Genomic DNA, 21382 nt, shown 5'->3' on the forward strand with positions numbered 1-21382 from the left:
TTCTCCTCCCCTCTCCCGTCTCTCCTCTCCCGCTCTCCGTCTCTCTCTCCCCCTCTCCGTCTCTTCTCTAGCTCATCTCTTCTCTTTCTCTCTCTTCTTCTCTCCTCTCTCTCTCCCTCTCCGTCTTCTCTCTCCCCCTCTCTCTCTCTCCCTCTCCTCTCTCTCTCCTCTCCTCTTCTCTCTCCCTCTCTCTCCCTTCCCCCCCTTCCCCTCTCTCCCCTCTCCTCTCTCTCTCCTCTCAGTCTTCTCTCCCCCTCTCCGTCTCTCTCTCCCCCTCTCCGTCTCTCTCTCCCCTCTCCGTCTCTCTCTCCCCTCTCCGTTCCTCGTCTCTCTCTCCCCCTCTCCGTCTCTCTCTCCCCCTCTCCGTCTCTCTCTCCCCCTCTCCGTCTCTCTCTCCCCCTCTCCGTCTCTCTCTCCCCTCTCCGTCTCTCTCTCCCCCTCTCCGTCTCTCTCTCCCCCTCTCCGTCTCCTCTCTCCCCCTCTCCGTCTCTCTCTCCCCCTCTCCGTCTCTCTCTCCCCCTCTCCGTCTCTCTCTCCCCCTCTCCGTCTCTCTCTCCCCCTCTCCGTCTCTCTCTCCCCCTCTCCGTCTCTCTCTCCCCCTCTCCGTCTCTCTCTCCCTCCCCCTCTCCGTCTCTCCTCTCCCCCTCTCCGTCTCCCCTCCCCCTCTCCGTCTCTCTCTCCCCCTCTCCGTCTCTCTCTCCCCCTCTCCGTCTCTCTCTCCCCCTCTCCGTCTCCCCTCCCCCTCTCCGTCTCTCTCTCCCCCTCTCCGTCTCCTCTCCCCCTCTCCGTCTCCCTCTCCCCCTCTCCGTCTCCCCCTCCCCCTCTCCGTCTCCCCCTCCCCCTCTCCGTCTCCCCTCCCCCTCTCCGTCTCCCCCTCCCCCTCTCCGTCTCCCCCTCCCCCTCTCCGTCTCCCCCTCCCCCTCTCCGTCTCCCCCTCCCCCTCTCCGTCTCCCCCTCCCCCTCTCCGTCTCCCCCTCCCCCTCTCCGTCTCCCCCTCCCCCTCTCCGTCTCCCCCTCCCCCTCTCCGTCTCCCCCTCCCCCTCTCCGTCTCCCCCTCCCCCTCTCCGTCTCCCCCTCCCCCTCTCCGTCTCCCCCTCCCCCTCTCCGTCTCCCCCTCCCCCTCTCCGTCTCCCCCTCCCCCTCTCCGTCTCCCCCTCCCCCTCTCCGTCTCCCCCTCCCCCTCTCCGTCTCCCCCTCCCCCTCTCCGTCTCCCCCTCCCCCTCTCCGTCTCCCCTCCCCCTCTCCGTCTCCCCTCCCCCTCTCCGTCTCCCCCTCCCCCTCTCCGTCTCCCCCTCCCCCTCTCCGTCTCCCCCTCCCCCTCTCCGTCTCCCCCTCCCCCTCTCCGTCTCCCCCTCCCCCTCTCCGTCTCCCCCCTCCCCCTCTCCGTCTCCCCCTCCCCCTCTCCGTCTCCCCCTCCCCCTCTCCGTCTCCCCTCCCCCTCTCCGTCTCCCCCTCCCCCTCTCCGTCTCCCCCTCCCCCTCTCCGTCTCCCCCTCCCCTCTCCGTCTCCCCCTCCCCCTCTCCGTCTCCCCCTCCCCCTCTCCGTCTCCCCCTCCCCCTCTCCGTCTCCCCCTCCCCCTCTCCGTCTCCCCCTCCCCCTCTCCGTCTCCCCCTCCCCCTCTCCGTCTCCCCCTCCCCCTCTCCGTCTCCCCCTCCCCCTCTCCGTCTCCCCCTCCCCCTCTCCGTCTCCCCCTCCCCCTCTCCGTCTCCCCCTCCCCCTCTCCGTCTCCCCCTCCCCCTCTCCGTCTCCCCCTCCCCCTCTCCGTCTCCCCCTCCCCCTCTCCGTCTCCCCCTCCCCCTCTCCGTCTCCCCCTCCCCCTCTCCGTCTCCCCCTCCCCCTCTCCGTCTCCCCCTCCCCCTCTCCGTCTCCCCCTCCCCCTCTCCGTCTCCCCCTCCCCCTCTCCGTCTCCCCCTCCCCCTCTCCGTCTCCCCCTCCCCCTCTCCGTCTCCCCCTCCCCCTCTCCGTCTCCCCCTCCCCCTCTCCGTCTCCCCCTCCCCCTCTCCGTCTCCCCCTCCCCCTCTCCGTCTCCCCCTCCCCCTCTCCGTCTCCCCCTCCCCCTCTCCGTCTCCCCCTCCCCCTCTCCGTCTCCCCCTCCCCCTCTCCGTCTCCCCCTCCCCCTCTCCGTCTCCCCCTCCCCCTCTCCGTCTCCCCCTCCCCCTCTCCGTCTCCCCCTCCCCCTCTCCGTCTCCCCCTCCCCCTCTCCGTCTCCCCCTCCCCCTCTCCGTCTCCCCCTCCCCCTCTCCGTCTCCCCCTCCCCCTCTCCGTCTCCCCCTCCCCCTCTCCGTCTCCCCCTCCCCTCCCGTCTCCTCCCCCTCTCCGTCTCCCCCTCCCCCTCTCCGTCTCCCCCTCCCCCTCTCCGTCTCCCCCTCCCCCTCTCCGTCTCCCCCTCCCCCTCTCCGTCTCCCCCCTCCCTCCGTCTCCCCCTCCCCCTCTCCGTCTCCCCCTCCCCCTCTCCGTCTCCCCCTCCCCCTCTCCGTCTCCCCCTCCCCCTCTCCGTCTCCCCCTCCCCCTCTCCGTCTCCCCCTCCCCCTCTCCGTCTCCCCCTCCCCCTCTCCGTCTCCCCCTCCCCCTCTCCGTCTCCCCCTCCCCCTCTCCGTCTCCCCCTCCCCCTCTCCGTCTCCCCCTCCCCCTCTCCGTCTCCCCCTCCCCCTCTCCGTCTCCCCCTCCCCCTCTCCGTCTCCCCCTCCCCCTCTCCCTCTCCCCCTCCCCCTCTCCCTCTCCCCCTCCCCCTCTCCCTCTCCCCCTCCCCCTCTCCCTCTCCCCCTCCCCCTCTCCGTCTCCCCCTCCCCCTCTCCGTCTCCCCCTCCCCCTCTCCGTCTCCCCCTCCCCCTCTCCGTCTCCCCCTCCCCCTCTCCGTCTCCCCCTCCCCCTCTCCGTCTCCCCCTCCCCCTCTCCGTCTCCCCCTCCCCCTCTCCGTCTCCCCCTCCCCCTCTCCGTCTCCCCCTCCCCCTCTCCGTCTCCCCCTCCCCCTCTCCGTCTCCCCTCCCCTCCCGTCTCCCCCCTCCCCCTCTCCGTCTCCCCCTCCCCCTCTCCGTCTCCCCTCCGTCTCCCCCTCTCCGTCTCCCCCTCCCCCTCCGTCTCCCCCTCCCCCTCTCCGTCTCCCCCTCCCCCTCTCCGTCTCCCCCTCCCCCTCTCCGTCTCCCCCTCCCCCTCTCCGTCTCCCCCTCCCCCTCTCCGTCTCCCCCTCCCCCTCTCCGTCTCCCCCTCCCCCTCTCCGTCTCCCCCTCCCCCTCTCCGTCTCCCCCTCCCCCTCTCCGTCTCCCCCTCCCCCTCTCCGTCTCCCCCTCCCCCTCTCCGTCTCCCCCTCCCCCTCTCCGTCTCCCCCTCCCCCTCTCCGTCTCCCCCTCCCCCTCTCCGTCTCCCCCTCCCCCTCTCCGTCTCCCCCTCCCCCTCTCCGTCTCCCCCTCCCCCTCTCCGTCTCCCCCTCCCCCTCTCCGTCTCCCCCTCCCCCTCTCCGTCTCCCCCTCCCCCTCTCCGTCTCCCCCTCCCCCTCTCCGTCTCCCCCTCCCCCTCTCCGTCTCCCCCTCCCCCTCTCCGTCTCCCCCTCCCCCTCTCCCGTCTCCCCCTCCCCCTCTCCCTCTCTCCCTCCCCCTCTCCCTCTCTCCCTCCCCCTCTCCCTCTCTCCCTCCCCTCTCCCTCTCTCCCTCCCCCTCTCCCTCTCTCCCTCCCCCTCTCCCTCTCTCCCTCCCCCTCTCCCTCTCTCCCTCCCCCTCTCCCTCTCTCCCTCCCCCTCTCCCTCTCTCCCTCCCCCTCTCCCTCTCTCCCTCCCCCTCTCCCTCCCCTCTCCCTCTCTCCCTCCCCCTCTCCCTCTCTCCCTCCCCCTCTCCCTCTCTCCCTCCCCCTCTCCCTCTCTCCCTCCCCCTCTCCCTCTCTCCCTCCCCCTCTCCCTCTCTCCCTCCCCCTCTCCCTCTCTCCCTCCCCCTCTCCCTCTCTCCCTCCCCCTCTCCCTCTCTCCCTCCCCCTCTCCCTCTCTCCCTCCCCCTCTCCCTCTCTCCCTCCCCCTCTCCCTCTCTCCCTCCCCCTCTCCCTCTCTCCCTCCCCCTCTCCCTCTCTCCCTCCCCCTCTCCCTCTCTCCCTCCCCCTCTCCCTCTCTCCCTCCCCCTCTCCCTCTCTCCCTCCCCCTCTCCGTCTCTCCCTCCCCCTCTCCGTCTCTCCCTCCCCCTCTCCGTCTCTCCCTCCCCCTCTCCGTCTCTCCCTCCCCCTCTCCGTCTCTCACCTCCCCCCCTCTCCGTCTCTCCCTCACCCCTCTCCGTCTCTCCCTTCCCCTCCCTCTCTCCGTCTCTCCCTCCCCCTCTCCGACTCTCCCTCCCCCTCTCCGTCTCTCCCCTCCCCCTCTCCCTCCCCTCCTCCCCCCCTCTCCGTCCTCTCTCCCCTCCTCCGTCTCTCCCTCCCCCTCTCCGTCTCTCCCTCCCCTCTCCCTCTCCCGTCTCTCTCTCTCCCCCCTCCCTCTCGTCTCTCTCTCCCCCTCTCCCTCTCGTCTCTCCCTCTCGTCTCTCCCTCTCGTCTCTCCCTCTCTCCCTCTCCTCGTCTCTCCCTCTCTCTCTCTCTCTCTCGTCTCTCTCTCTCGTCTCTCTCTCTCGTCTCTCTCTCTCGTCTCTCTCTCTCGTCTCTCTCTCTCGTCTCTCTCTCTCGTCTCTCTCTCCGTCTCTCTCTCTCCGTCTCTCTCTCTCGTCTCTCTCTCTCGTCTCTCTCTCCGTCTCTCTCTCCGTCTCTCTCTCCGTCTCTCTCTCCGTCTCTCTCTCCGTCTCTCTCTCCGTCTCTCTCTCCGTCTCTCTCTCCGTCTCTCTCTCCGTCTCTCTCTCCGTCTCTCTCTCCGTCTCTCTCTCCGTCTCTCTCTCCGTCTCTCTCTCCGTCTCTCTCTCCGTCTCTCTCTCCGTCTCTCTCTCCGTCTCTCTCTCCGTCTCTCTCTCCGTCTCTCTCTCCCGTCTCTCTCTCCGTCTCTCTCTCCGTCTCTCTCTCCGTCTCTCTCTCCGTCTCTCTCTCCGTCTCTCCTCTCCGTCTCTCCCTCCGTCTCTCCCTCCGTCTCTCCCTCCGTCTCTCCCCCTCCCTCCGTCTCTCTCCCCCTCCCTCTCGCTGCCTCTCTCTCTCTGGCTCCCTCTCTCTCTCTCTCTCTCGCTGCCTCTCTCTCTCTCTCGCTGCCTCTCTCTCTCTCTCGCTGCCTCTCTCTCTCTCTCTCGCTGCCTCTCTCTCTCTCTCTCGCTGCCTCTCTCTCTCTCTCTCGCTGCCTCTCTCTCTCTCTCTCGCTGCCTCTCTCTCTCTCTCTCGCTGCCTCTCTCTCTCTCTCGCTGTGCCTCTCTCTCTCTCTCTCGCTGCCTCTCTCTCTCTCTCTCGCTGCCTCTCTCTCTCTCTCTCGCTGCCTCTCTCTCTCTCTCGCTGCGCCTCTCTCTCTCTCTCTCGCTGCCTCTCTCTCTTTCCTCTTTCAGTCTCTGTCTGACTCTGTGGCTGCAGTATCCACAGTCCCTGTACTGCACAGCTATTCACCATGTGTGAACCACATTGAGACATTCCTGGAAAATGACAGGGTTCTGTTTAAATGCCCGTCTCTCTCTCTCTCTCTCTGTTTCTTTGCAGGGGATAATACTGGTTTACGATATCACTGATGAGAAATCCTTTGAGAACATACAGAATTGGATGAAAAGCATTAAAGAGGTGAGATCGATCTCCCCACAGAAATCCGGTCAGAATCTGCTCCTGGCTCCTGTACCCATCCAATGCCCTGACTGCTGGGCACCACAATCATAGAGTCATAGAGGTTTACAGCATGGAAACAGGCCCTTCGGCCCAACTTGTCCATGCCGCCCCTTTTCTAACCCCTAAGCTAGTCCCAATTGCCCGCATTTGGCCCATATCCCTCTATACCCATCGTACCCATGTAACTGTCTAAACGCTTTTTAAAAGACAAAATTGTACCCGCCTCTACTACTGCCTCTGGCAGCTCGTTCCAGACACTCACCACCCTCTGTGTGAAAAAATTGCCCCTCTGGGCCCTTTTGTATCTCTCCCCTCTCACCTTAAACCTATGCCCTCTAGTTTTAGACTCCCCTACCTTTGGGAAAAGATATTGACGATCTAGCTGATCTGTGCCCCTCATTATTTTATAGACCTCTATAAGATCACCCCTCAGCCTCCTACGCTCCAGAGAAAAAAGTCCCAGTCTATCCAGCCTCTCCTTATAACTCAATCCATCAAGTCCCGGTAGCATCTGAGTAAATCTCTACTGCACTCTTTCTAGTTTAATAATATCCTTTCTATAATAGGGTGACCAGAATTGCACACAGTATTCCAATGTGCGGATTCCATAAGACCATAAGACATAGGAGCAGAATTAGGCCACTCGGCCCATCGAGTCTGCTCCGGCATTCATTCATGGCTGATATTTTTCTCATCTCCATTCTCCTGCCTTTTCCCCGTAACCCCTGATCCCCTTATTAATCAAGAACCCATCTATCTCTGTCTTAAAGACACTCAATGACCCGGCCTCCACAGCCTTCTGCGGCAAAGAGTTCCACAGATTCACCACCCTCTGGCTGAGGAAATTCCTCCTCATCTCGGTTTCAAAGGATCGTCCCTTTAGCCTGAGGTTGTGCCTCTGGTTCTAGTTTTTCCCACTCGTGGAAACATCCTCTCCACGTCCACTCTATCCAGGCCTCGCAGTATCCTGTAAGTTTCAATAAGATCCCCCCCTCATCCTTCTAAACTCCAACGAGTACAGACCCAGAGTCCTCAACCGTTCCTCATACGATAGTTCCACTCCAGAGGCCCGAACATGTAACCTGGACCGACCTACCCGTGCGGTGCTGAGGGAGTGCCGCACTGTCAGAGGCGCCCCTCTGGAGGGGTCGTTAACCCCTCTGCCCCTGCTCAGCTGGCTGCAGAAGACCCCAGGCCCACCATGTCAGCAAGGCGCTAAGCTCTTAGTGAGTGGCCTGGCCATCGGTTGACCCTGAAAAGGCGATCTCATAGAATCATAGAAACCCTACAGTGCAGAAGGAGGCCATTCGGCCCATCGAGTCTGCACCGACCACAATCCCACCCAGGCCCTAATTCCATAGCCCCCATGCATTTATGCTCCCCCTCTCTCTGCCTCCCTCTCTCTCTCTCTCTGCCTCCCTCTCTCTCTCTGCCTTTCTGTCTCTCTCTCTGCCTCCCTCTCTCTCTCTCTCTGCCTTTCTGTCTCTCTCTCTGCCTCCCTCTCTCTCGCTCTGCCTCCCGCTCTCTCGCTCTGCCTCCCTCTCTCTCTCTCTGCCTCCCTCTCTCTCTCTCTGCCTTTCTGTCTCTCTCTCTGCCTCCCTCTCTCTCTCTCTGCCTTTCTGTCTCTCTCTCTGCCTCCCTCTCTCTCTCTCTCTGCCTCCCTCTCTCTCGCTCTGCCTCCCTCTCTCTCTCTCTCTGCCTCCCTCTCTGCCTCTCCCTCTCTCTCTCTGCCTCCCTCTCTCTCTCTCTGCCTCCCTCTTTCTCTCTCTCTGCCTCCCTCTCTCTCTCTGCCTTTCTGTCTCTCTCTCTGCCTCCCTCTCTCTCTCTCTCTGCCTCCCTCTCTCTCTCTCTCTGCCTCCATCTCTCTCTCTCTGCCTCCATCTCTCTCTCTCTGCCTCCCTCCCTCTCTCTCTGCCTCCCTCCCTCTCTCTCTGCCTCCCTCCCTCTCCCTCTGCCTCCCTCTGCCTCCCTCTCTGCCTCCCTCTCTCTCTCTCTCTCTCTGCCTTTCTCTCTCTCTCTCTCTGCCTTTCTCTCTCTGCTGCTCTCTCTCTCTCTCTCTCTGCCCCTCTCTCTCTCTCTCTCTGCCCCTCTCTCTCTCTCTGCCTTTCTCTCTCTGCTGCTCTCTCTCTCTCTCCCCCTCTCTCTCTCCCCCTCTATGGGGCAATTTATCATGGCGAATCCACCTGACCCGTAAATCTTTGGACTGTGGGAGGAAACCGGAGCACCCGGAGGAAACCCACGCAGACACGGGGGAAGAACGTGCAGACTCCACACAGACAGTGACCCAAGCCGGGAATCGAACCCGGGACCCTGGCGCTGTGAGGCAGCAGCGCTAACCACTGTGCCACCATGTCATTGTGTGGGAGCTTGCTGTGCACAAATTGTTTCAGGCGTTCCTGGCATAGAAACGCCTGTACCCAGAAACATAGAAACTAGAAGCAGGAGGAGGCCATTCGGCCCCTCGAGCCTGCTCCGCCATTCATTACGATCATGGCTGATCATCAAATTCAATATCCTGATCTCCCTCATATCCCTCGACCCCTTTAGCCCCAAAAACCTGAATCTAATTTCTTCTTGATGTGGAGATGCCGGCGTTGGACTGGGGTGGGCACAGTAAGAAGTCTCACAACACCAGGTTAAAGTCCAACAGGTTTATCTGGTAGCACGAGCTTTCGGAGCGCTGCTCCTTCCTCACCTGATGAAGGAGCAGTGCTCCGAAAGCTCGTGATTCCAAATAAACCTGTTGGACCTCAACCTGGTGTTGTGTAATTCCTTCTCCAAATCACACAACGTTTTGGCCTCGACTACTTTCTGTGGGAGTGAATTCCACAAATTCACCTCCCTCTGGGTGAAGAAATCTCTCCTCACCTCAGTCCTAAAAGGTTTACCCCTTATCCTCAAACTATGACCCCCTGGACTCCCCCCACCATCGGGAACATTCTTTCTGAATCGACCCTGTTAGAATTTTATAAGTTTCTACGAGATCCCCTCTCACTCTTCTAAACTCCAGTGAATATAATCCTCACCGACTCAGTCTCTCCTCCTATGACAGACCTGCCACCCCAGGAATCAGCCTGGTAAACCTTCGCTGCGCTCCCTCTATAGGTTACAACACCTTCAAAACATAAAATTCAGCAAAGGCCAACATGCCATTGGCCTTCCGCACTTCTTGCCCCACCCACTTCTCTGCTTTCATTGGTGCGGCAACATTAATCTCTCCCTCAATGTCAACAAAACGAAGGAGATTGTCATCGACTTCAGGAAGCGTAAAGGAGAACATGCCCCTGTCTACATCAACGGGGACGAAGTAGAAAGGGTCGAGAGCTTCAAGCTTTTAGGTGTCCAGGTCACCAACAACCTGTCCTGGTCCCCCCACGCTGACACTATAGTTAAGAAAGCCCCACCAACGCCTCTACTTTCTCAGAAGACGAAGGAAATTTGGCATGTCCGCTACGACTCTCACCAACTTTTACAGATACCCCATAGAAAGCATTCTTTCTGGTTGTATCACAGCTTGGTCTGGCTCCTGCTCTGCCCAAGACCGCAAGGAACTACAAAGGGTCGTGAATGTAGCCCAATCCCATCACACAAACCAGCCTCCCATCCATTGACTCTGTCTACACTTCCCGCTGCCTCGGGGAAAAGCAGCCAGCGTAATCAAGGACCCCCACGCACCCCGGACATTCTGGGCGGCACGGTAGCACAGTGGGTTAGCACTGCTGCTTCACAGCTCCAGGGACCCGGGTTCGATTCCCGGCTCGGGTCACTGTCTGTGTGGAGTTTGCACGTTCTCCCCGTGTCTGCGTGGGTTTCCTTCGGGTGCTCCGGTTTCCTCCCACAGCCCAAAGATGTGCGGGTTAGGTTGATTGGCCGTGCTAAAATTGCCATTAGTGTCCTGAGATGCGTAGGTTAGAGGGATTAGTGGGTAAATATGTAGGGATATGGGGGTAGGGCCTGGGTGGGATTGTGGTCGGTGCAGACTTGATGGGCCGAATGGCCTCTTTCTGTACTGTAGGGATTCTGTGATTCTTTCTTCCACCTTCTTCCATCGGGAAAAAGATACAAAAGTCGGAGGTCACGTACCGACCGACTCGAAAACAGCTTCTTCCCTGCTGCTGTCAGACTTTTGAATGGACCTACCTCGCACTAAGTTGATCTTTCTCTCCACCCCAGCTGTGACTGTAACACTACATTCTGCACCCTCTCCTTTCCTTCTCCCTCTGTACTCTATGAACGGTATGTTTTGTCTGTATAGCGCTCAAGAAACAATATTTTTCACTATATCCCAATACATCTGATAATAAACCAAATCTATGTACTCTATGAATGGTATGCTTTGTCTGTATAGCGCGCAAGAAACAATACTTATCACTGTATCCCAATACATGTGACAATAATAAATCAAATCAGATCATTAGAACATAGAACAGTACAGCACAGAACAGGCCCTTCGGCCCACGATGTTGTGAAATCATCATAGAAACCCTACAGTGCAGGAGGCCATTCGGCCCATCGAGTCTGCACCGACCACAATCCCACCCAGGCCCTACCCCCACATATTTTACCCGCTAATCCCTCTAACCTACACATCCCAGGACTCTAAGGGGCAATTTTTAACCTGGCCAATCAGCCTAACCCGCACATCTTTGGACTGTGGGAGGAAACCGGAGCACCCGGAGGAAACCCACGCAGACACGAGGAGAATGTGCAAACTCCACACAGACAGTGACCCGAGCCGGGAATCGAACCCGGGACCCTGGAGCTGTGAAGCAGCAGTGCTAACGCACTGTGCCACCGTGCCGAGATCATTGACAGATACTTTTCCTTTTCACAGAACGCTTCAGCCACTGTGGAGCGAATGTTACTGGGGAACAAATGTGACATGGAAAATAGAAGAAAGGTGCCCAAGGACAAAGCTGAGAAGGTGAGTCGGATGATCCCTTACCCCCACCATCCCCCTCCCCAACCTGCCGGTCTACCTCCTGGGGTCAAGAGCTTCAGACCACCCTGACCCCGGAGTGGCCTCAACGACTGCCAGTCGAGCTCCCCCCTCCCCACCGCCCCCGATGGTTCAATCTCTTCTCCTGAGACTGCGTCGCGCGGGATTCGCACTCTGAAATACGGAGCGCAGTTCCAACGCTCTGGCAGACCACTGGCTTCACGGGGGCTGTCGAAGCCCGCGCTGGCGGGGCGCGCCGACAAACCGGTCGGGAAGGTAACGACGGGAAACGGCGCTTGTGACGTAGCGTCGGGACTGGCCGATTGGAATTTGACAGCGCGGCCTGACCGGGCTACGAGTGGTGCGCCGAGTCCGGGTTTCAACCTTCGCACATATCGAGCGGCATAGCGAGGTATCGGGGCAGGTGGCGGACAGCTTGGACAAAGAGAAGGGTTGAAAGAGCATCTTAAAAGTGACAGCAAGAGAGAGAGGTGGAGAGGGGTGGGGGTGTGTGGAGAGAGATTTAGGGAGGGACTTTTAAAAATTCTTTCACGGGACATGGGCATCGCAAGCTGGCCAGCATCTGTTGCCCATCCCACGGTGGCACAGTGGGTTAGCACTGCTGCCTCACAGCGCCAGGGACCCGGGTTCGATTCCCGGTCTCGGGTCACTGCCTGCGCAGAGTCTGGACATTCTCCCGCCCCCCCGTGTCTGCGTGTGTTCCCAGACCGGAGAATCCCGCCGCTAGCAATCAAGGTGCCTCCTCCCACTGGCAGGAAACGCACGGCTGGGAGGCCAGAGAATCTCACCCCGAGTCTCCAACTTGTCCCTCACAGTGTACCATCTGCAGCGACTCGCCAAGACAGCACCTTCTAAACCCGCCACCTCTACCCCCTAGAAGGACAAGGGGGGGAGGTACAGCAGACACATGGGGAACACCACCGCCTGCAAGTCCCCACCCCGCCACTCCAAGCCATTCGCCACCCTGACTTGGAAATACATACACTCTGGCGCCCGAGGGAGAATTTAGCATGGCCAATCCACCTAACCCGCACATCTTTGGACACGAAGGGGCAATTTAGCATGGCCAATCCACCTAACCTGAACTTCTTTGGACACTAAGGGGCAATTTAGCATGGCCAATCCACCTAACCTGAACTTCTTTGGACACTAAGGGGCAATTTAGCATGGCCAATCCACCTAACCTGCACATCTTTGGACACTAAGGGGCAATTTAGCATGGCCAATCCACCTAACCTGAACTTCTTTGGACACGAAGGGGCAATTTAGCATGGCCAACCCACCTAACCTGAACTTCTTTGGACACTAAGGGGCAATTTAGCATGGCCAATCCACCTAACCCGCACATCCTTGGACACTAAGGGGCAATTTAGCATGGCCAATCCACCTAACCCGCACATCCTTGGACACTAAGGGGCAATTTAGCATGGCCAATCCACCTAACCCACACATCTTAGGACTGTGGGAGGAAACTGGATCACCCGGAGGAAACCCACGCAGACACGGGGAGAACTCCGCACAGACAGTGACCCAAGATGGGAATCGAACCCGGATCCCTCGTGCCGTGAGGCAGCAGTGCTAACCACGGTGCCGCCCTGTAGGGTCTGTTCATTTCTTAGAATAGACGTAGGCAGCACTGGTTCCAAGTTGAATCTCTTTTATTGAGCATCATTTAAAATTAACACGACAGAAGTGAAGATAACTGGAGAGAGAGAGAGAGAAAAGACAGAGGAAGCAGCAGACCAGAGGGACCAGTCCTAAGATAGACTTGATCCAAACTTTGGACAGGACAGGATCAACAGATAACTGTTGCTACAATGTATGAATTCTTATCTGTGTTATTGAAAGAGCTGGGAACACACAGTCTCCAACTTACATAAAGAATTGGCAGCTGTGAAATCTCTGTTTCGTCCTTTCTGCATTTTCAAATGCAGTCAATTTCTCAGCTCATCCCATAATTCCCAGCCGAGGGCCAAGTTAGCTTTAAAGCTTAGCATCGTTAGGCAGAAATACCTTAAGTTGAAGTCTGGCTTGCTTCAGACGTCATACAAAGGATCCCACATACCCCCCCACTAGAGGGGAGGGTGGGAGTAACTGCGTCACTCTTCCAAAGAGCCAGGCGCAGGCATGACCAGGCCGAGAGGCCGCATTTCGTCAGCACACACCCAAACCTGTACGTCCCATAACGAGCCTGAATACGTGTCACTTTGTGTTCCCTTGGCTGCAGCTGGCAAAAGATCACGGAATCCGATTCTTCGAGACGAGCGCTAAATCCAGTTTAAATGTGGAAGAGGTGAGTCACCAATTGTCTCGATTGAATCAGAGGCATTCTTTTTCAGTTAAACAAAAGAGTTCCCGCATTGGAGGCAGTCCATGGATGCTGCCATGTTGGTTTGAGTGATAAGGAGAGACTGGGACTTTTTCCCCCGGAGCGTAGGAGGCTTGGGGACCTCTCGGGCAAGTTCTGAAGTTGTCAGTTAAAAACAGGATGGTTATACGTTTTCTTTATCAGATTTCCCGCCCTTCGTTAGTTTAAAATTAATTTCTTTTCGTATACACAGATCAGCACAAATGTCTTGTCAAGTACCGCAGCCAACTGTACAGGGATGGGGATGTTTTGCTGCAATTATCTAGGGCGTTGGTGAGGCCACGCCTGGAATGTTGTGAGCAGTTTTGGTGTCCTTATCTGTGGAACAGAAGTCTCACAACACCAGGTTAAAATCCAACAGGTTTATTTGGTAGCATCTCCACATCTTATCTGAGGAAGGATGTCCTTTCCAACGAGGGAAATTCATCCGTCCATTAAACCCGGATGCTAACTCCCTTTTTGGCTACTTTCCTGTTATCTGGTTACGGTAGACGCCTCAGTAACCAATGTTTGGCAGCACACCGGTTAGCATTGCTGCCTCACAGCGCCAGGGACCCAGGTTCGATTCCTGGCTTAGGTCACTGTCTGTGCGGAGTCTGCACGTTCTCCCCCCGTGTCTGCGTGGGTTTCCTCCGGGTGCTCCGGTTTCCTCCCACAGTCCGAAAGATGTGCCGGTTAGGTGCGTTGGCTGTGATAAATTCTCCCTCAGTGTACTACCCAACAGGCGCCGGAGTGTGGCAACTAGGGGATTGTCACAGTAACTTCATAGCAGTGTTAATGTTAGCCGACTTGTGATACTAATAAATAAACTTTAAAACTTTTAACTTTAAAACTGTAAGGGTCAAAGTGGATGTTCCCACCGGCTCACTGAATAAACATGTGTTCCTGCATCCAGGGGCATATCTAATCTGTGTCTGGGCAGTGACTGACCTATTCATTATGTATCAACATATGTTCCCTTGTGAGAATCTTCCAGATATGCATTTCGCTAACTAATGAGTTCCCAGGCCTTTGGCTCTGAACTGTTCACCTTTCCCATGATGCCTTTCGTTAACTTGGTTTGGCCAAAGTGAATAGTGATTCATAGAGTGTTTAAAATACATTTAAAATATCATCATATATGTTTTAAAATTATAGTTACTTATTTAATTATCTTGCTGCATTCACACGTGTAAGCTACTCTTGTTTTAAGAATCATTTAACCCTTTACTAAGAGCTAAGAAAAATGTAAAATAATCACTTTTACCACCTTAAACATAAAATATATTAAAATAACACAGCATCAGCGCACCTATTATTTATTTGAATGGGTGTAAATTGAGAGAGGTGGATACTCAGCGAGACCTTGGAGTCCTCGTGCATCAGTCGCTGAAAGTAAGCGCGCAGGTACAGCAGGCGGTAAAGAAGGCAAATGGTATGTTGGCCTTCATAGCGAGAGGATTTGAGGGATAGGGATGTTTTGCTGCAATTGTACAGGGTGTTGGTGAGGCCACACCTGGAGTATTGTGTGCAGTTTTGGTCTCCTTATCTGAGGAAGGATGTCCTTGCTATAGAGGGAGCGCAGTGAAGGTTTACCAGGCTGATTCCTGGGATGGTAGGTCTGTCATATGAGGAGAGACTAAGTCGGTGAGGATTATATTCACTGGAGTTTAGAAGAGTGAGAGGGGATCGCATAGAAACTTATAAAATTCTAACAGGGCAGATTCAGAAAGAATGTTCCCGATGGTGGGGGGAGTCCAGAACTAGGGGGTCATAGTTTGAGGATAAGGGGTAAACCTTTTAGAACTGAGGTGAGGAGAAATTTCTTCACCCAGAGGGTGGTGAATGTGTGGAATTCACTCCCACAGAAAGTAGCTGAGGCCAAAACGTTGTGTGATTTCAAGAAGGAATTGGATATCGCTCTTGGGGCTAAAGGGATCGAGGGGAAGGGGGGGAATCCGGATATTGAATTCGATGATCAGCCATGATAATGAATGGCGGGGCAGGCTGGAAGGGCCGAATGGCCTCCTCCTGCTTCTAGTTTCTATGTTTCTGTGTGCTAATTTTTACGTGCTGAATGGGACTCTCCCTCTTTTTGTTCTGAACAGGCTTTTCAGTCGCTGGCCCAGGACATATTAACAAAGATGAGCAAAAAATCAGTAAGTTAACCACACGGCTGATTGCCTTGCACTGGTTACAATGCACCGCAGACACCTCTCCTCATTCGAGCCCTAAAGTATGGCTCCTGCCTTCCCTACACATGGGGAGGTGATGGCCTAGTGGTATTATCGCTGGACTATTAATCCAGAAACTCCACTAATGTTCTGGGGGACCCGGGTTCGAATCCCCGCCACGGCAGATGGTGGAATTTGAATTCAATAAAAAATATCTGGAATTAAGAATCTACTGATGACCCATTGTCGGAAAAACCCATCTGGTTCCCTTTAGGGAAGGAAATCTGCTGTCCTTACCCCGGTCTGGCCTACATGTGACTCCAGTGCCACAGCAATGTGGTTGACTCTCAACTGCCCTCCAAGGGCAGTATCTCTCTCTCTCCCCGTCTCTCTCTCTCTCTCCCCGTCTCTCTCTCTCTCTCCCCGTCTCTCTCTCTCTCTCCCCGTCTCTCTCTCTCTCTCTCCGTCTCTCTCTCTCCCTGTCTCTCTCCAGCTCTCTTTCTCTCTGTTTCTCTTTCTCTCTGTTTCTGTCTCTCTGCCTGTCTCTCTCTGCCTGTCCCTGCCTTTCTCTCTCTGCCTTTCTCTCTCTGCCTTTCTCTCTCTGCCTTTCTCCCTCTGCCTGTCTCTCTCTGCCTGTCTCCCTCTGCCTGTCTCCCTCTGCCTGTCTCCCTCTGCCTGTCTCCCTCTGCCTGTCTCCCTCTGCCTGTCTCCCTCTGCCTGTCTCCCTCTGCCTGTCTCCCTCTGCCTGTCTCCCTCTGCCTGTCTCCCTCTGCCTGTCTCCCTCTGCCTGTCTCCCTCTGCCTGTCTCCCTCTGCCTGTCTCCCTCTGCCTGTCTCCCTCTGCCTGTCTCCCTCTGCCTGTCTCCCTCTGCCTGTCTCCCTCTGCCTGTCTCCCTCTGCCTGTCTCCCTCTGCCTGTCTCCCTCTGCCTGTCTCCCTCTGCCTGTCTCCCTCTGCCTGTCTCCCTCTGCCTGTCTCCCTCTGTCTTTCCCTCTCTGCCTGTCTCTGGCTTTCTCTCTCTGCCTGTCTCAAAGTGGCAAAGATTAGTGGGAACCTAGAAGATTGGGAAATCTTTAAAGGTCAGCAGAAAGCCACGAAAAAAGCTATAAAGAAAAGTAAGATGGAATATGAGCGTAAACTAGCTCAGAATATAAAAACAGATAGCAAAATTTTCTACAAATATATAAAATGAAAAAGATTGGCGAAAGTAAGCATTGGTCCTTTAGAGGATGAGAAGGGGGATGTAATAACTGGAAATGAAAAAATGGCTGAGGCATTGAACAGGTATTTTGTGTCGGTCTTCACAGTGGAAGACACAAATAACATGCCAAAAATTGATGACAGGAAGACTATGGTGGGTGAGGATCTAGAAACTATCATTATCATGAAAGAGGTAGTGTTGGGCAAGTTAATGGGGCTAAAGGTAGACAAGTCTCCTGGTCCTGATGGAATGCATCCCAGGGTACTAAAAGAGATGGCGGGAGAAATAGCAAATGCACTAGTGGTAATTTACCTAAATTCGCTGGACTCTGGCGTGGTTCCCGCAGATTGGAAAACAGCAAATGTGACGCCAATGTTTAAAAAAGGAGGTAAACAAAAGGTGGGTAACTATAGGCCGGTTAGCTTAACTTCTGTAATAGGGAAAATGCTTGAATCTATCATCAAGGAAGAAATAGCGAGATATCTGGATATAAATTGTCCCATCGGGAAAACGCAGCATGGGTTCATGAAGGGCAGGTCATGTTTGACTAATTTGGTGGAATTCTTTGAGAACATTACATGTGCAGTGGGCAATGGGGAACCTGTGGATGTGGTGTATCTGGATTTCCAGAAGGCATTTGACAAGGTGCCACACCAAAGACTGCTACATAAGATAAAGGTGCACGGTGTTACGGGTAATGTATTAGCATGGATAGAGGATTGGTTAACTAACAGAAAGCAAAGAGTGGGGGTAAATGGGTGTTTTTCTGGTTGGTGATCAGTGATGAGTGGTGTGCCTCAGGGATCAGTGTTGGGACCACAATTGTTTACGATTTACATAGATGATTTGGAGTTGGGGACCAAGTGTAGTGTGTCAAAATTCGCAGATGACACTAAGATGGGTGGAAGAGCAAAGTGTGCAGAGGATGCTGAAAGTCTGCAAAGGGATATAGATAATCTAAGTGAGTGGGCGAGGGTCTGGCAGATGGAGTACAATGTTGGTAAATGTGAGGTCATCCATTTTGGTAGGAATAACAGCAAAATGGACTATTATTCAAATGGTAAAAAGTTGCAGCATGCTGCTGTGCAGAGGGACCTGGGTGTCCTTGTGCAAGAATCACAAGGAGTTGGTTTGCAAGTGCAGCAGGTAATTAAGAAGGCAAATGGAATTTTGTCCTTCATTGCTCGAGGGATGGAGTTTAAAAACAGCGAGGTTATGTTGCAGCTGTATAAGGTGCTGGTGAGGCCACACCTGGAGTACTGTGTACAGTTTTGGTTTCCTTACTTGAGAAAGGATATACTGGCACTGGAGGGGGTACATAGGAGATTCACTAGGTTGATTCCGGAGTTGAGAGGGTTGGCTTATGAGGAGAGATTTGAGTAGACTGGGGCTATACTCACTGGAATTTAGAAGAATGAGGGGAGATCTTATAAAAACATATAAGATTATGAAGGGAATAGATAAGATAGAAACAGGGAAGTTGTTTCCACTGGCGGGTGAAACTAGAACTAGGAGGCATAGCCTCAAAATAAGGGGGAGCAGATTTAGGACTGAGTTGAGGAGGAACTTCTTCACCCAAAGGGTTGTGAATCTGTGGAATTCCCTGCCCAGTTGAGGCTACCTCACTGAATGTTTTTAAGGCAAGGATAGATAAATTTTTGAACAGTAAAGGAATTAAGGGTTATGGTGAGCGGGTGGGTAAGTGGAGCTGAGTCCACAAAAAGATCAGCCATGATCTTATTGAATGGCGGAGCAGGCTCGAGGGGCCAGATGGCCGACTCCTGGTCCCTAGTTCTTATGTTCTCTCTGCCTGTCTCTGTGTGTCTCTCTCTCTGACAGATGGAGAGAGAGAGAAGAGAGACAAAACCTGTCTGCAGCTTGAAAACCAAGACAGCCTCCGACGCTGAACCAAACTGGAAGGAAAAGAACTCCTGTCACCTGACCTCTCAAATCGTTCTACCCCCGAACAATTCAAAAGGTTGTAAGCTCCCAGAAAGTGCGTTAGGCCCGGAGTAAAAATAAACAAAACCCCATTCAAGCAGGACAGCCAGGCAGAAACCTCGACAACAACGAAAAAAAAACCCAAAAGCTGCTTATAACCGCAGAGATCATGATTTTAAAAAAAAATTCTTAAAGTCACAGTAGCGTCACATGTGTTTGAATGTTATTTTCTGGTCTAACTCTTGCTTTTATGTTCTCCAAACCTAGGGCTTCGGCTCCCCGAGCACCAAGACGCCCCTGGACAATGCGCCAAAGAGCAGCTCCTCCAAGTGCTCCTTAGTTTAAGACTCTTAAAACACTCCACACACAACTCCCCCCTCCAGCCACCCACCCACCACCGCTGAAAGAGGGCCGCGGAACCTCCTCGGATTTCCCTTGGGGATAATTTATTGAAGTCGGATACCGGGGAAGCGGCAGTCGTATCGATCCTTCAGGAGAACGTGCCTGGTTTAACGTCGCTACAATCCCTGCCCCTCCCTCACTTCCCCCTGCCACCCTCCTGGGCCCACGTACCCTGCCATTCCTCAGCAGAAGACTATGATCCTCTTCGCTCGCTCTCTCTCTCTCTGATTGAGAATTCAGCCAGGTTGACCCTGGGAAATAGTATTCCAGGCCTTGTTGCTTTGTATTTTGAGTGCCACTGTGGTTGGGGGAGGGAGTGGGGGCGGGAGGGGGGGCGAAGGAGGGTGGGTGGCAGACAAAGAATGTTCTGAATCTCAGCCGCGGGCTTGCACAGAGTGGGGAGGGGAGAGGGAGAGGAGATTGAGGTTGCGTTGAGGTGTCCCAAGCGCTCAAACCTCTTTTACCAGAACCTTAACCGGCGTTGTGTTTTCCGCCGTTTCTGGACTTTTTTTTCCCCAAGAGGCACGACGGCACAGTGGGTTAGCACTGCTGCCTCACAGCGCCAGGGACCCGGGTTCGATTCCGGCCACGGGTGACTGTGCACATTCTCCCCGTGTCTGGGTGGGTTTCCTCCCACAGTCCGAGAGACATGCAGGTTAGGTGGATTGGCCATGCTAAATTGCCCTTATTGTCCAAAGATGTTCAGGTTAGGTGGATTGGCCATGCTAAATTGCCCCTTAGTGTCCAAAGATGTGTGGGTTAGGTGGATTGGCCGTGCTAAACTGCCCCTTAGTGTCCAAAGATATGTAGGTTAGGTGGATTGGCCGTGCTAAATTGCCCCTTAGTGTCCAAAGATGTGCGGGTTAGGTGGATTGGCCATGCTAAATTGTCCCTTAGTGTCCAAAGATGTGTCGGTTAGGTGGATTGGCCATGCTAAATTGCCCCTTAGTGTCCAAAGATGTGTGGGTTAGGTGGATTGGCCGTGCTAAACTGCCCCTTAGTGTCCAAAGATATGTAGGTTAGGTGGATTGGCCATGCTAAATTGTCCCTTAGTGTCCAAAGATGTGTAGGTTAGGTGGATTGGCCATGCTAAATTGCCCCTTAGTGTCCAAAGATGTGCGGGTTAGGGGGATTAGCGGGATAAATATGTGGGGTTACGGGGTAAGATGCCCTGCAGTAGAGTCGGTGCAGACTGGATGGGCCAAATGGCCTCCACCTGTACCGTGGGGAGCCTACGAAAGGGCGAGATTCCTTCCCTTTGGTATTGTGTTTTCTTTTAGATGTTCTGGCAGGAGTGTGTTTGGGAATTGCCCTCCCGTCGAAACAGAGTCCCAGTCGGTTGTGGAAATAAGGTTGGAAGGAGGGAATTGGGACCAGCAAGGCACTTATTTCCCTCCTCCCACCTGTACACGTGTTGCGGGGGGTGGAATGGGACGCACATGAATGCAGGTTGCCGCATAGCCATTGGTTAACATCGAGAGACCGGCGACAGAGAAATTGCGTTTTATTTGTTGAGTTCATCACTCCCAATCTATTTCACCCTCCCCACCCCGCACCATGAGGGGTCACTGTTCCCCCCCCTGCCCCCCCCCCTTGCCCCCAATATTCAGGATGGGGCTGGCACCAGATCCCGGAGGATCCTGCACACTTTGCGGATTGACCAAGCCGGGGAGGTTCCCCGCAGCGATCTGGGATCTTGCGGACGCTAGCCACAGCTGCCTCAGGCAACTCCGGGCATAGCCCCATCTGTGTCACGAACGGACGGCGCGAGAGTTGGCCGCAGAGAGGGGGGACGGAATCCGGAACGGCGGCGCCCCCCCTGGGCAGGGGAGGTACTGCCAAAATACTCTTGGCGGCAAAGGATTCCTTCTCCAATCGAAATCGATTACTACCAGCTATGTCGGGCTGGTTCTTCCCCCCCGCACCCCCCTCATGTTTTGCGAGACGGAAGCTTCCAGATGTTGGGGGTGAGGGTCCATCTCCTCCGGTTGGGGACCATGGCGTTCTTGTGGCTGCAATAGCGCCCCTGTACGATGCTGTTCTAATAAAAGATTTGCGGTTGCTGTGAACTTTGACCCAGTGACTAATGGACCTCTGTGACTCGAATGTTTGTTAAGCAGGATTATCCAATTGTGGACCGTCAGGGGGGGGGGGGGGGTGGTGTGGTGGGGGGGGGGGGGGTGTGGTGGTGGTTGGGGGGGGGGGGGAGGGGTGGGTGGTGGTGGTTGGGGGGGGGGGTGGTTTGGGGGGGGGGGGGTGGTTGTGGGGGGGTGGCGCTGGCATTTGGAACATGAGTGGAGAGGAACGTCCCTTACTAAGACAGATCGGTGAGGTTGGCACTGCCAAGCGCACAACAAAATGGGGGTCGGAGTAGCCCACTCGGCCCATCGAGCCTGTCCCCCCACGCTTATTTATTCTTTTAAAGTTTGCAGACGACACCAAGTTGGGTGGGAGGGCGAACTGTGGCGGGGATGCCAGAGAACTGTCTGTGCGGAGTCTGCACATCCTCCCCGTGTCTGCGTGGGTTTCCTCCCACAGTCTGAAAGACGTGCTGGTTAGGGTGGATTGGCCGTGCTAAATTCTCCCTCAGTGTAACCCGAACAGGAGTGTGGCAACTTGAGGATTTTCACAGTAACTTCATTGCAGTGTTAATGTAAGCCGACTTGTG

General features: G+C 55.5%; 1 protein-coding gene across 1 annotated transcript; it reads left to right on the forward strand.

Moving 5' to 3' along the window:
- The first annotated feature begins 5576 nt into the window (after positions 1-5576).
- Positions 5577-20805, forward strand: LOC144488323 (ras-related protein Rab-13-like). The gene is made up of 5 exons (XM_078206370.1): positions 5577-5649; positions 10526-10615; positions 12879-12944; positions 15107-15157; positions 18580-20805. The coding sequence occupies exons 1-5, from the start codon at positions 5632-5634 to the stop codon at positions 18655-18657; spliced, it is 303 nt and encodes a 100-aa protein (XP_078062496.1). The 5' UTR covers positions 5577-5631; the 3' UTR covers positions 18658-20805.
- Positions 20806-21382: the final 577 nt, after the last annotated feature.

This window comes from Mustelus asterias, unplaced genomic scaffold (genome assembly GCF_964213995.1).
Source record: "Mustelus asterias unplaced genomic scaffold, sMusAst1.hap1.1 HAP1_SCAFFOLD_1464, whole genome shotgun sequence".
Classification (NCBI taxonomy): domain Eukaryota; kingdom Metazoa; phylum Chordata; class Chondrichthyes; order Carcharhiniformes; family Triakidae; genus Mustelus; species Mustelus asterias.

Coding starts and splice junctions, on each gene's coding strand:
- LOC144488323 (XM_078206370.1), top strand. Junction 10,616..12,878: donor CCAAGGACAAAGCTGAGAAG/GTGAGTCGGATG, acceptor CCTTGGCTGCAG/CTGGCAAAAGATCACGGAAT. Junction 15,158..18,579: donor CAAAGATGAGCAAAAAATCA/GTAAGTTAACCA, acceptor CTCCAAACCTAG/GGCTTCGGCTCCCCGAGCAC.